General features: G+C 45.2%; 1 protein-coding gene across 9 annotated transcripts in view; it reads left to right on the forward strand.

Annotated features, from left to right (window-relative positions):
* PATJ (PATJ crumbs cell polarity complex component) overlaps positions 1 to 9,739 on the forward strand; it is a 445,385-nt gene extending 435,646 nt beyond the window's left edge. For 7 of the 9 annotated variants that reach the window (XM_062191443.1, XM_062191441.1, XM_062191445.1 and 4 more), the window contains 2 exons: positions 839 to 962; positions 7,206 to 9,739. In XM_062191443.1, the coding sequence (XP_062047427.1) occupies positions 839 to 962; positions 7,206 to 7,352 (271 nt within the window). In that variant the 3' untranslated portion in view covers positions 7,353 to 9,739. The remainder of the gene's footprint in view (positions 1 to 838; positions 963 to 7,205) is intronic. The other 2 variants (XM_062191448.1, XM_062191449.1) reach the window with 1 other exon arrangement.
* The last annotated feature ends 4,005 nt before the right edge of the window (positions 9,740 to 13,744 follow it).

Below are 13,744 nucleotides of genomic sequence, written 5' to 3' on the forward strand. Positions count from 1 at the left end.
GTGAATGATTGAATTTTTGGCCATTTTGTTTCTGTGAGAGAAGACTTCCACACTGGACAAAGCTTTAACATCTAAATTACACACTTGAAACAGATTTTCCCCGACCCGTTCTCCATCACCTTGGTTTCTCTCTTCTGTCCTGGAGTCAGTTCTCACCCGCACAGTCATGATTCTGAGTTTATGACAAGCACAATGCATAGTGCTGGGAACGTGGAGAAGTTCATCATGTGGTGGAGGGGAAAAGTGGTCAAGGAATCACGGTATGATGTATGGAGGGCCTTGCTGGAAGTCTGGATCAAGTGCAGAGGGGCACAAAGGATACGGCTCCTCCTCCCAAGGGAGTCAGGAGAGCCTCACCTCGGCCCCACGCTTGGAGGAGAGTTCCTGCCCTAGATGGATGGGATACAGCAGGGGTGGCCAAGGTATTCAGGCAGAAGAGCCAGTTTCCTGAGCTCCAGGGCTGCTGTTACCTGTTAGGGCACGTGTGCAGGCTCCCGCTACACAAACATGGCACGCTGCATCTGTCTATCCCCTCCAACTCTAAACAGTACATTTAAGAGTTTAAAACTCAGCCTATACAAGCGTACTTGGACAGTTTCAGCATCATGACTTGAATTAGGAAATGGTGGGTTTTGTTAAAGAGAAACCCCTAAAACATTAAGAACATTGGCATGACATGGAATATTTTCAGTAAGTTTCTAGATGCTCTCTGAGTGTTTGATTTGAAAAATTGACCTTCCCAGTATGAAAGTCTCTCTCAAATCTGTGTTCTTCCCTTAAGATGAAATTCCCTCTGGATATCTGTGCCTGAATTAAACAGCGTGCATTGTGTTTTCAGAACACCTCCACCTAAGATTATTACTTTGGAGAAAGGCTCTGAAGGATTGGGGTTTAGTATTGTAGGGGGTTATGGAAGTCCCCATGGAGACCTGCCAATTTATGTCAAGACTATATTTGCAAAGGTATTTTTTTCCTTTTTTACTGTGCTTTTCTTTCTTTCTTTCTTTCTTTTTTTTTAAATCAAACCTAGGTGAGACTTTTTCTAAAAGTGCTTGGCTTTGCATTACTTTGGGTAAACCTGGTTGTGTGCATGTATGCTTATTTCATTTGAAGATTATAGGGAATTCTTGTACCAGATTAGTGAACGAAGAGTCCTTCCATGCAATGCAGTCACGAGAAGTGTCATCTTCCTTGGACTGTTGCAGAAGTAGATGCTCACAGACTTGAACTGTCTTCTTCCAGCAACGCAGGGAGACAGCAGTGCCACACTCTTTAGAGGCTGGCCTTAGAAGGGTTGTCCTGGGCTTGGAAAAAGATTTGACTCTGGCTTTCTCCCTGGAGAGAGAGTCGCAGGCACCAGAGGGCCGAGGCAGAAAGCTTTGTACCGGCTTCAGATCAGCACAGGCGTTCCTGGCCATGCCTCCCAGGAATCCTCGGGACGCCGCAGCTCACCCACTACCTAGCCACGACCATGCAGGCTCAGCCCCGAAGCTTAAATTAGGACCACACAATGAAGTATTTTTCAACAATTAAATATTACTTCCAAGATACAAGGCTGTGGTGTCAGTTCCAAGTCATGCCTCTAGAGGGCTCTCAGAGTCATTATTTTTCACTTCATTATGGTTTTTTTTTTTTATTGGAATTTAAATTTGTTATAAATGTTGAAAATTTCTGCAGAGTATCAATATTGAGCCTACAGTGTTTTTCGTCAGTAGTTTTATCACCATCAATCATTTATAAATTGAGCCAACTGTCCCTTCCTGCTTTATTTTTCAAAAAAAAGTATAGGTCTTCAGAGGAAGAAGTGCCATCAATTTCATCTCTTTCTAGAAAGGTCTATGGCACATTTAACACAAACTTGCTTTTTTTCTGGGCACATTTTATCACCTGTTAATTGGGCCCACCCATGCCGTGACACGAAACCCTTAGGTCATCTGGCATTTGTTTTTGAACTGCACGGGGCGTTTGCATCCCTGCTCACATATTGCCTGAGTGCCTGTTAGGAGCACAGGTTATTCGCAGACACATTCCTAGAGGACTGATGATAGACAACAGCCAGGAGAAATGGCTCAGAAACAGCCCGGGGACTGTGCCAGCCAGAGACTCCTGGGGGAGCTAAACCCCGGGGACTGTGCCAGCCAGAGACTCCCCGAGGGAGCTAAACCCCGTAATGCCCAGCCTTCTCCTGAGACACACTTAACCCTGTGAGGAGGAGTAAGCGTTCTTCTTTTCCGGGTGTTATTATGGTTTGCTTTTGAGAGAACCAGCTGCGGAGTTAAGGCCGGTAGAAAGGCTGCCCCGGGAGCGGTCCCGCTGGCCTGTCTGGCAGCACAGAGCGCCGGCAGCACGTCTGTACCCACCAGCCCCCTCCGTGGTAGCCGTGGCTGCCCCAGCTGCCCTGCCTTCTGAGGTCTCCGACCTGGGCGAGCAGCCCAGCAGCGGCCCCCGCGGCACCTGTGACCAGTCTCTCAGAGACTGGTGGGAGGGGAGTCAGGACACCAGAATGTACCCCTGAAGGCAGGATGTCATTGTGGGTGCATTTTTTCAAAGGAAGCCCCTATCAAGTCGCAGTGGGACAGGGTCCTGAGAACAAGGAGCCCACAGAAATTCACACCGAAAGTACTTTCCCGAGGCCACCGTGGCAGGGGCTCATTTAGGATGCACGTGTGTAAATAGTAGCATTATAAGCCGTAAACGTTGACTATCCTGAATATGTTCGAGTTTTTAAGGCATGAGCCTTTTCTTGTAAAGGGAGGCACATCTGAAAATGGTGAGCTCTGAGTTTGCAGCAGAAACTTTCTAAGTCCTGGCTCAATGAAAATTCTACTGCAAGTAATAACTATTATCATTATTTAGATAGTCCCATAGAGTGTGTTATAAGATTTAATTTCCTGTTTTCGTTACATTTTCCGTAGAGAATCAATAAACCAAAAACTAGCAAAGGAGATTTTTTTTAATAGTGAATTTTTTCTAAAATGAATTCTGACACTGTGCTAAATGTTTCCCCCATAGGAATTTTTAAAATCTAGGAAATAAGTATATATACATATATACACACATATATATGCATTCCATGTTTCTTTAACACTGAACATAGAAGGCTTCTTCGAAAAGTTTGTGTAAAAATGGAATTAAAGAGAACTTCAGGGGCAGGCATTTGGCACAAAGGTGAAGTTGCCTCTTGGGATGCCCCTATGCGAAAGTGGAGTGCTTGGGTGGAGCCCCAGTTACTCTGCTTCTGGTCCAGCTTCCTGATAATGTGCACCCTGGGAGGCAGCAGGTGATACCTGGGTCCCCGTCACACACACGGGAGACCCAGATTGAATTTTTGGCTCCTGGTTTCAACTGGCCCAGTACTGAGTGACTGGCTTTGAGGGCATTTGGGAAGTGAACCAAGGAGTAGAAGATTCATTCTCTCTCTCTCTCTGCATTTCAAATAAATTGAAAATAAATTTAAAGAATTAAAAAAGATGTTGATCCTGGTATAAAAATTTCTGAAATCTATGCATAGTTTTCTTCAAAATACACAGTTCATAAAATTTCTGAAAACCCCTTATATGCATAGATTTTTTTACACCAGTTTATCTTTCAATTCCATTTTCTGATACATTTTGAAGTACCCTCATATATTCTTAGAATTTAGTATTTTCTCTTTCCAGATTTCTCGAGCTCTGAGTGTGCATTTTATGTGGCCCTTTTGGTGTCCTAAGCTTATTGTAGTAGTTCTTTTGCTCAACTTTTTGTTGAATTGGTCCACTGAAGGTTTCCCCCAAGAAATCTGAAGCATCACATGCACTTCAGGGTGTCGCAGTTGCAAGACAGTCAATGTGATTAAAAGGCTGTCAACAGGCAGGCATGGTGGCTGCAGCTTGGGACACCTACCTCCCATACCACAGCCCCAGTTCTTCTTCTAATCCAGCTTCCTGCTGATGCCCCTGGGAAGCCAGGGGATAATGGCCCAAGTACGTGGGTTCCTGCCACCCACAAGGGAGACTGGGATTGAGTTACTGGCTCCTGGCTGAGGTCTGCTCTGGCCCAGCCCCCACTATTGCAGGTACTTGGGGGTGGAAAACTTCTGCCTCTGCACTTTTCCCTGTCTCCTCCTCTCCTCTCCCTGTCTCCTGCTCTGTCACTCTGCCTTTCAGATAAATAATAAAAATAAAATAAAATAAAATAAAGGCTATGGCTATCAAGTCCTGCCACTGTCTTTCAGGTACATTTGGTTGGAAAACTTCAAAATCAAAGCCGGCCTTAGTTCTTAGCCCCTCAGCAGCTCAGTTGTACCCTAAGCCAACAAGAGATTGGCCTAAAAATGTAGGCAACGATTTTTCAGAGCCTGCAAAATATGAAACAGGAGCTTGATTGTCATCAGAGCTTCATTTGGTTGCATAATCCCCATTGTTGAGTAAATATCACATGTCATGTTATGAGTCCTTAAAATGGGCCATAAGGTGGCTACAAAGTTGAGGACCCCTTATTCAGAATGCTGGAGACCAAAAAGATTTCAGATTTTTTTTTTAATTTATTTATTTGGAAGGCAGAGTTACAGAGAGTCAGAGGGAGAGGGAGAGAGACACCTTCCATCTGCTGGTTCACTCCCCAAATGGTTGCAATGGCCGGAGCTGGACAGATCATCCTCCAAGTCTCCCACACAGGTGCAGGGGGGCCCAAGGACTTGGGCCATCTTCTACTGCTTTCCCAGGCCATAGCAGAGAGGTGGATCAGAAGTAAAGCAGCTGGGACTCGAACCAGCGCCATATAGGATGCCAGCACTGCAGACTTACCCACCATGTCACAGTGCCGGCCTGGGTTTCAGATTTTGAGGTGGTTTTTTTGTTTGTTTGTTTGTTTTGTTTTTTTTTTTTGTTTTTTCTGTTGTGGAATATTTGCCTAGGCATAAATGAGATATCTAAAGGTTGGTACCCAAGTCTAAACACAAAATTCATGTATGTTCTACACCTTATACACTTAGCCCAAACATAATTGTATACACTACGTTTAGTGTGCCTGCATTTTGACAGTGACCCATCAGTGAGGTCAAGGTGACCTCATGCTGTGGTCAAAAAGTTTCAAATTTTGGTGCATTTTGGATTTTTGGATTAGAGATGCCCAACCTATAGTAAAAACCCATTTTCTAGCATCTGAGAAGGCCAAGTGACCAGACTAGGACAAATAGGAAGCGAGTAGAGCCACAGTTCTGAATTTATTTTCTCTTTCCCTTTCCAAAAATGGCATTGATAAAGTAGGAGGATAAACACAAGTTAGTAATTACCAATAAGCACTGCAGTACCTAAGACAGTGTACAAATCCTAGAAAGTTGAAAAAGTATCTTTTTTTTTAAGATTTTATTTATTTATTTGAGAGGTAGAGTTACAGACAGTGAGAGGGAGAGACAGACAGAAAGGTCTTCCCTCCGTTGGTTCACTCCCCAAACTGCTGCAACAGCCGAAACTGTGCCGATCCAAAGCCAGGAGCCAGGTACTTCCTCTGGGTCTCCCATGTGGGTTCAGGGGCCCAAGGACTTGGGCCATCCTCCACTGCCTTCCCAGGCCACAGTAGAGAGCTGGATTGGAAGAGGAGCAACCGGGACCAGAACCAGCGCCCACATGGGATGCCAGCGCTGCAGGTGGAGAATTAACCTACTGAGCCACAGCGCTGGCCCCGAAAAAGTATCCTTATTTTGCATTACTACAAATGAAAACTTGAATTATTTACAGATATCCAAGATTTTCTGAAGCCCTTAAAAGTCATAATATATAAATTATTTTTTAAGTTACATTTATTTTATTTATTTGAAAGGCAGAGTGACAGGCAGAAACAGAGACAGATCATCCATCCACTGGTACACTCCCCAAATGCCTGCAATAGGCAGGACAAGGCCAGGCCAGCGCCAGGAACCCGCACTCAATCTGGGTCTCCCACATGGGAGGAAGGAACCTGAGTACTTGAGCCATCACCTGCTACCTCCCAGGTACACACCAGCAAGAAACTGGGTCAGAAGCATAGCAGGGACCTGAGCCCAGGCACATAGGATGCAGGGCTTCCAAGCAGCATCTTAATAGCTGTGCCACACATCTGCCCCAACTTTTGTAAAACTTAATAAAAATCAGTTTTGCCTAGTAGTTCTGACTTTATCCACTAGATCCACTTGTCTTTAGTTCAATTGACATATAACTTTGTCAAGGGAGTTGAGTGAGGTTGCCAGTTAATTTTGGCATTTCACTCCAGGTATAGACCTGGTTTCTAATACTCCTCATTGCACGTACATCCCTTCAGGAGTCCCACCTTCTTGCAGGTTAGAAACCGTAGAGCAGTGCCCCAGCACCTCTGGCCCTCCACGCTGCAGGTGGATGCCGTGTTGGGCGTGCCAGAGCCTCTCAGCGGGGCTTCCGAGTGAGGGCGGCAGGGCTGCAGAGCTACAGAGCCTGTTGTCTCCTTCTCCCCAGCAGGGTAGCCTCACTGACTTCAAGGGAATTTCACAGCTACCCCAATAAATGGAGAAAGCCTCTTGCAAAAATTTTCCTAGGCCTTCTGTTCCCTTAGAAGTCCAGAAAGTTTCTAGTAATAGCGCTGACAGTCTTAGGTAGTCAGCTTTCGAATGCGAAACACCTCAAGTCTCATTTGCTTTGTGCCTTTTTGCAGAGCCATGCATGACTGAGTGTAAAATCAAAGTAGTCGCTTAGAAACCTATTTAGGTGATCAAAGGTAAGGTGGAAGCTTTAGAATATGATGTGACAAAATTTCAGAGATGCTCTGCTTTTATAAATAAATCAGCGTTTTTGAGATAGAATTCACATACCATCTGAAGGCTACACTTATTTTTGGCAGATCACAGTGGTGATAGCTTAATAATGCAATGGGAACTCTAGCTGATGGTAGCATTGGCAATAAGACTAAAACCAGATGCAGTCCTGTCTGCCTCTTTTTGTGTATATGACATTTCCATGAATATGACATGAAATGGCATCCAGAACTTGCATTAAAAGAACGGTGTCAGTATATCTCTCCTCGTATGTTTTCAGTAATTCATAATTATGGTGACAGTTCAGCCATTATTATTTAAACAACATCCTACATTTTACCTTGAAAGAAAACTTTGATAATCTTTAAAGTTTGTGCATTCCAGACACCAGTTAGAGGTTTGAATATTAGTTTCATATAAACTGCTTTGCAACGAGTTGAACTGGCATGTTTCTTGTTTGTAGGGAGCAGCTGCAGATGATGGCCGGTTAAAGCGAGGTGATCAGATTTTAGCCGTTAACGGCGAGACCCTGGAAGGTGTTACTCACGAGCAAGCTGTCGCCATCCTAAAACACCAGACAGGGGCTGTAACTTTGACCGTGCTGTCGTGAGCTTCAAGCCCTGATCACGAGATAGATGGTGTTGTTTAGAACATCCATTGGTCTGCTGTTTCTTTTTGGGAGAGAAGAAGACAAAGAATATCCATAAGAAGATACAGTTCTGGGTGGGGATGAAAAGCAATCTCAGTACCGCACCTTCATTCTTCGTTCTTCACGCCTCATGCTCTCTGCTCGGGAGAGATGGCTGAGGCTGCCGGTGAACCCCTCGAATGTGCAGTCATCCACCAAGTGTTCCCCATCTTCTGTCACCTCTTGGTGAGGTTAACTTTCTAAAACTTGAATGAGTATTTGTTTTGCATTTAACATCGATGTTTGCCAACTGGTAATAACTGGTTCTGATTGTATTTGCTAAAACTAGAGTTAACAACCTCTCGTTCCTTACAGCTCCCCTCCCCATCCCCTAATTATGCAGAGGCTTAACAGCAACCTCAGATCTCATCCAGTAAACGAAAACAAATGTTAAGCAACTTGTCATCTCACTCATGATTTACTTATGCTAATTGTCTCTTCAAGTAAGCCAGAAAGCATTAGCAGTGTAATTAACTTCCCAGTGATTCCCATGATGGAATCCCATATTCTCCTATGGGAAATTACTGTGTTCCTCTCTGTATGACTTATAGTCAAATAAGTCTCAACTTCATTTCTCTGGCTAGATCTGCGTATGGTAGTCATTGGTGACTGTGATGAGTCAATTTGCAGGCTGTAATCTTCTCAGAATCCCGAGAAGGCTTTCTAATTGTTTTCTGAGCTACAGAAATGAATACCCCTGAGCAAATGCACCTTATTCTCAAGAACAATTCTGATATTGCTAACCCATGCCAAGTTCAGGAAGTTCGTGTAGAGTTAATGGCATCTCTGCGGGCAGGCGTCATTGTCACCTCAGTCTTAGGTGAGGAGGTGGAAGCCCCAGAACCACCATGCAGAGATCAGAGGTGGCTGTGGCCTTGGGCACAGCAGAGTGACACAATGATCCTCCCCCTCCCTCTAGCAAGTGAGGACAGCTGCACAGGCCACAGTGTAAAAATGCCTGGGTGATGTTTTCAGGTCTCCATGCTACAGTGGAAAATAGAAGACTACCTTTTAGAGTTGTAGGAGGAAAACACCTTTAACGCTGATTATGGGCATTGTTATTCACGTATTAGCAGAAAAAGCTGGGAGATGCTCACCAGGGAAAGCCTGGGCTCTTGTATGAAAAAAAGAGGGTTCGCTGAAGGATGAGGCCGAGGTCAGTGCCAAAAGGAGTTCAGCATTACCCAGCCACAGCACAACGCTGCAAACAGGTCACAGTCACTATCGGAGTTCAGTGGGCCCAGATTGAAAATGTTATTTAGTAAGCATAGGTTTTAATTGAGAATTCTCTTTGAGTAGACATAATCACAAAGTGCATTAACAATTGTTGGAATATTTTGTGGCTATTCCAAAGTATTGAGTGCCTAAATTTTTTTTGTGTTGAAAATGTCTTTCGTGACTGATGTTAAGTTTTCTGAATAGATACATGGCTTTTGAAATTTCTAAACCACCCAAGCTATCTGGGGTATTAGGTTCTCATCCTTCAATGCATGAGAAGCCACCAACCTCAGAATATTCTGTGTTAACTGTAGCCGCAAGAACTCCTCAGGCAGGTAGGATCAAATGAAGTCCAAATAAAACTTGAAAAATGCACCTTAAAAATAATATATATATATATACACACACACTATAATACTTTTGCAATGTGATTCTGCTTGATTTTGATGGAATGGCCATTAAATATGCAATTTGAAAAACATTGTTTTATTTCTTTATATGCTGTCCTTTTAAATCATGCTATTAAAAGCCTGTTGATAAAGGACTTGTGCTGCTTGATACTTGTCACTAGTTTCAGCGTTGGGGAACATCCAGCCCGCAGGCCCTAGAAGGCCCATGAAATCAATTGGTGGGCCCTGCCAAGCAATCAGAGCAGGACTCAACATTCAGTAAATCTCTCGCAGGCTAGTTTTTAAGTTGATGAGGTTGTATGGCCCACGAGTGACATCATAGATATCCAAATGGGCCTTGGCAGATAAAGTCTTCCCACCCCTGAGAACTCCAGGCTTGTTGATCATTGGCCCTGTCCTTGGCTACTTGACTAGTGAATAGTCACCCTGCCAGAAACATCGTTTTGCATCCAGACTTCCCATCTGAGCAGAAGTGAAGATGGCGATTTGGAAAAGGAGTAGTTCTCGGGTAGCCACATGTGTTGTTTTGGCTTCATCACTTGAGCCAGTTAAGTATAATAATGCTATTGATCATTGAAGGCAGCACAAGAGGGGAGTAAACCAGGAAAACTAAAACTGCTGAGTGTTTGTATGTATAAGATGTTTCCAAAGATTCTCAATAAATGTAGTTGCCTATGGAGCCAATGGAGTCTTACTATACTTGAAAAATTTATTTCTGCGTCTGATTTTCTCTTCAGCCTTCTGTTCCTAATAGAAAAAAAAAATCCATCTTTACATGGGTTTTCAGTATTCTATTAAAATCTGGTAGGGGACTGGTATAGTGCTGGCATCCTATATGGGCGCCGGTTCAAGTCCCAGTTGCTTCACTTCTGATCCAGCTCTCTGCTATGGCCTGGAAATACAGTGGAAGGTGGCCCAAGTGCTTGGGCCTCTGCACCTTCGTGGGAGACCAGGAAGAAGCTCCTGGCTTCCGAGCAGCTCAGCTCTGGCCATTGCGGCCTTTTGAGGAGTGAACCAGCAAATGGAAGACTCTGACTCACTCTCTCTCTCTCTCTCTCTCTCACTCTCACTCTGCCTTTCAAATAAATACGTCTTTTAAAAAAAAATAAACCTGGCATGCATTTACGGCTGTCTTGTGTATTAATTGCCAGTCAAGTGGCTGGGCATTAGAATGAATGCTCTACAGAAGGCCCAGTGTGACAGTCCAGAGGTTGAATCTTGGTGTCACACTGCCTAGGTGTGAGTCCTGACCAACTTAGGAGCTGTGTCACCTTGTCCAAGTAAGTTAACGTTTAATCCCATGCTGTAGTTTCCTTTATTAGAGGAGGTGGGGATTTCCAAGCCCTGTAATGATTAAAATCCAAGTACAACCTTTAGTAAAATACCCAGCTTCTCAAAAAAGAAATATTCACAATAATTGTCTTATCCCTTTTATGGAAGTGGTATGAAATTAGACATGCTGGCAATGAGTGGTTTCAGCGAGTGATGCCCTTTTATTTTTTATTTTCTTAAAAGATTTATGTATTTAAAATTCAGAGTTGGGGGTCAGGGAGATCTTCCATCCCCTGATTCTCTCCCCAGTTGGCTGCAACAGCCAGAGCTGGGCTGGTCAAAAGCCAGGAACCAGGAGCTTCCTCTGGGTCTCCCACAAGGGTGCAGGGGCCCAAACACTTGGCCCATCTACTGCTTTCCCAGGTGCATTAGCAGGGAGCTGGATCAGAAGTGGAGCAGCCGAGACTTAAACTGGCACCCATATGGGATGCTGGCATCGCAGGCGGTGGATTTACCCACTATACCACAGCACCAGCCCTAAGTGATGACATTTTAAAAATACATATTTATGAAGGTGACTTACTCTGAACTCTTGCCCTAGGTCAGCTGGCAGAGTGTGTTGCTTGTTAGGGTGATGTGGACTTGAAGGAGTCCGAGCTAGCTAAGCAGCACCATAGAGGAGGGCACTTGGTGCAGGCCCTGGGAGGCAGCAGGTGATGGCTCCAATGGTTGAGTCCCTACCAGCCATGTGGGAGACCCCTGGAGTTCCAGGCATGTGGGGAGTGAATCAGCAGCTAAAATGTCTCTGTGTGTATCTATGTGTCTCTCTGCCTTTAAAAAAAAAAAAGCAAAAACCATCTGAGCTAGAATCAGGATTTCCACCATCAACTGTGCCACTGAGTTACATCTGGGGTAGAACAGGCAAGGCACTTCAGCGCCAGCAGCCCTTTGGCAAGGGCTGAAAAAAGTCTTAGTGTCGGGGAATCCAGCCCAGCCACAGTCCTCAGCAGCCCCTCTCCCGTCCCCCCCACAGCAGGTGGTCAGCTTTGTTAGGGAAGACTGGGCCAGATGCATCTTCCTCCATCCGTTTTTTGTGCTCTCCAAATATGGCATGCCCCAATCCGAGAAGGTTTTTTGGAGACTTTTTGTTTGTTTCTTGAGTTTTCCTCCTCATCATGTCCATTTTCCTTTATGTCAGGACTCCGGGGAAGAACTAGAGGGCAGGGCTGTATTGCGAAGCCGCTGCTCACAAGCTGGCACCCCGTATTGAAGGGCTGGTGCAAGTGCCTGCTGCTCCACTTACAATTCAGCTCCCTGCTAATGCACCTGGAAAAGCAGTGGAGGATGAACCAAGTCCTTGGGACCCTGCACCTGTGTGGGAGACCCAGAAGAAGCTCCTGGCTCCTGGCTTCTGTCTGGCCCAGCCCCAGCCATTGTGGTCATTTGAGGACAAGCTAGCAGATGGAAGACCTCTATGTCTCTCCCTCTCTCTGTAACTCTGCCTTTTAAATAAATAAAATAAATCTTAAAAAAAAAAAAAAAAACTTCAGGTAGCAACTATTTTACACTTTGCCTAGATAACCTTTGTCACACTACTCAACTTTCCCATCGCAACAGGAAAAGCTGAATAGATAATACAAAGTTAAATGAGCTTGGCTGTGTTCCAAACCATTTAAAAACAGGCAGCAAGCCAGATTTGTTCTGTAGGCCACACTTTGCCTGTTGTATATACTTGATTGTATTTTAAGGTTTATGATTGTTTAAGCTCCTTGTCTACTAATTACATCATCTGATGTTCTTGGGCTGTTTCTGTTGACTGATCTAACCTTTCCATTTCCCACTTATAGATGGATCTTACTTTTTTGCTTCATTGCATACCTGGACCTTTTTTACTGGACCTTGTTGGGTGCTTGATTCCGTTGTATTCTTTTAAATAGCACTGGATTGTTCTTTTTTTATTTCTTGTTTGTTTTGAAGATTAATTTATTTGGAAGATAGAGTTACAGAGAGAAATGGGAAGACAGAGAGAGATCTTCCCTCTACTTGTTCACTCCCCAAATGTCCTCAATGGCCACGGCTGGCAAGGCCAAAGCCAGGAGCCAGGAGCTTTATCCAGGTCTCCCACGTGGATGCAGGGGCCCAAGGACTCAGTCCATCCTTCACTGCTTTCCCAGGCCATGATCTGATCCAGGGAGCTGGGTCAGAAATGGGGCAGCCAAGACTTGAACCGGCACCCATATGAGATGCAGGTGGTAGCTTTACCTACTGTGCCACAACGCCAGCCCCTTTTGGTTTTTTTTAAAGATTGATTCATTATTTATTTGAAAGGCAGAGTTAGAGAGAGAAAGAAGTTGAGACAGAAAGAGATCTTCCATCTGCTGGTTCATTCCCCAAACAGTCGCAACAGCCAGGCCTGGGCCAGGCCTAAGGCAGGAGCCAAGAGCTTCCTCCAGGTCTCCACATGGGTGCAGGGCCCAGGGGCTTGGGCCATCCTCTGCTGCTTTCCAACTCTACCACACTGGCCTCACATTGGACTGTTCTTGAGATCAGTTGAGTTACTTGTGATCAGTTTGATCCCTTTAAATCTTGATTTTAAGCTTTCTTAGGGTGTGTCTAGTGCAGCTTTAACTTAGGGCTAACCTTAAATTAGTTCCACTATTAAGGCACTATTCTGAGAATTCTACCCAGTGCCTGTGTATTTTGAGGTCTCTCCACCCTGACAGGTAATTATTCGTGGCCCTGTCTTGAGGTCCAGGAATTGCTTGCCTGCTTTTTGTTTGTTTATTTGAGAGACAGAAAGCCTCCTATCTGCTGCTTCACTCCCACATACCTGCAAGAGCCCAGGGCTGGGGGCTGAAGCTGGGAGTCAGGAATTCAGTCCAGGTCTCCCCTGTGAGCGACAGGGGCCCAGCTACTTGAACCACCACTGCTGCCTCCCATGGTCTGCTTTGGCAAGATGCCAGGGTCAGGAGCCTGAGCCGGCACCAAACCCAGGCAGCTGACACGGCCACAGGCGCCTTAACTCGGAGGCCAGATGCCCGCCCTCGGGAAATGCCTTCCAATGACTCTTCCCTGGCCTTGAGTTTTCTCTCATGCACGTGCAGGCTCCTGTCTAAGGAAGAGCGGATCCCCATGGCCCACTCTACACTGTGCCCTGCTGTCCAGGACTGTCTCACAAACTGGCCCCCTTGGCCTCCCCAGACCCTGATGTCTCCTCCACTCACGAATGGGCCCCCCCCCCCGAGTCTAGCCTGGATATCGCCTCCAGGCACTAGACTGGGACAGTTTGTAGAACTTGCTTTATTTGTTTCCCTACTTTCAGGATCAAAATCCTGTTCTGTCCAAGGTGTAGCATCTGAAAATCGCTGTTTCGTGTACCATGTCAGGCTTTCTTGCTGTTTGTATAGCGGGAGG

The sequence above is a fragment of the Lepus europaeus genome, chromosome 5 (assembly GCF_033115175.1).
Source record: "Lepus europaeus isolate LE1 chromosome 5, mLepTim1.pri, whole genome shotgun sequence".
Taxonomy (NCBI): domain Eukaryota; kingdom Metazoa; phylum Chordata; class Mammalia; order Lagomorpha; family Leporidae; genus Lepus; species Lepus europaeus.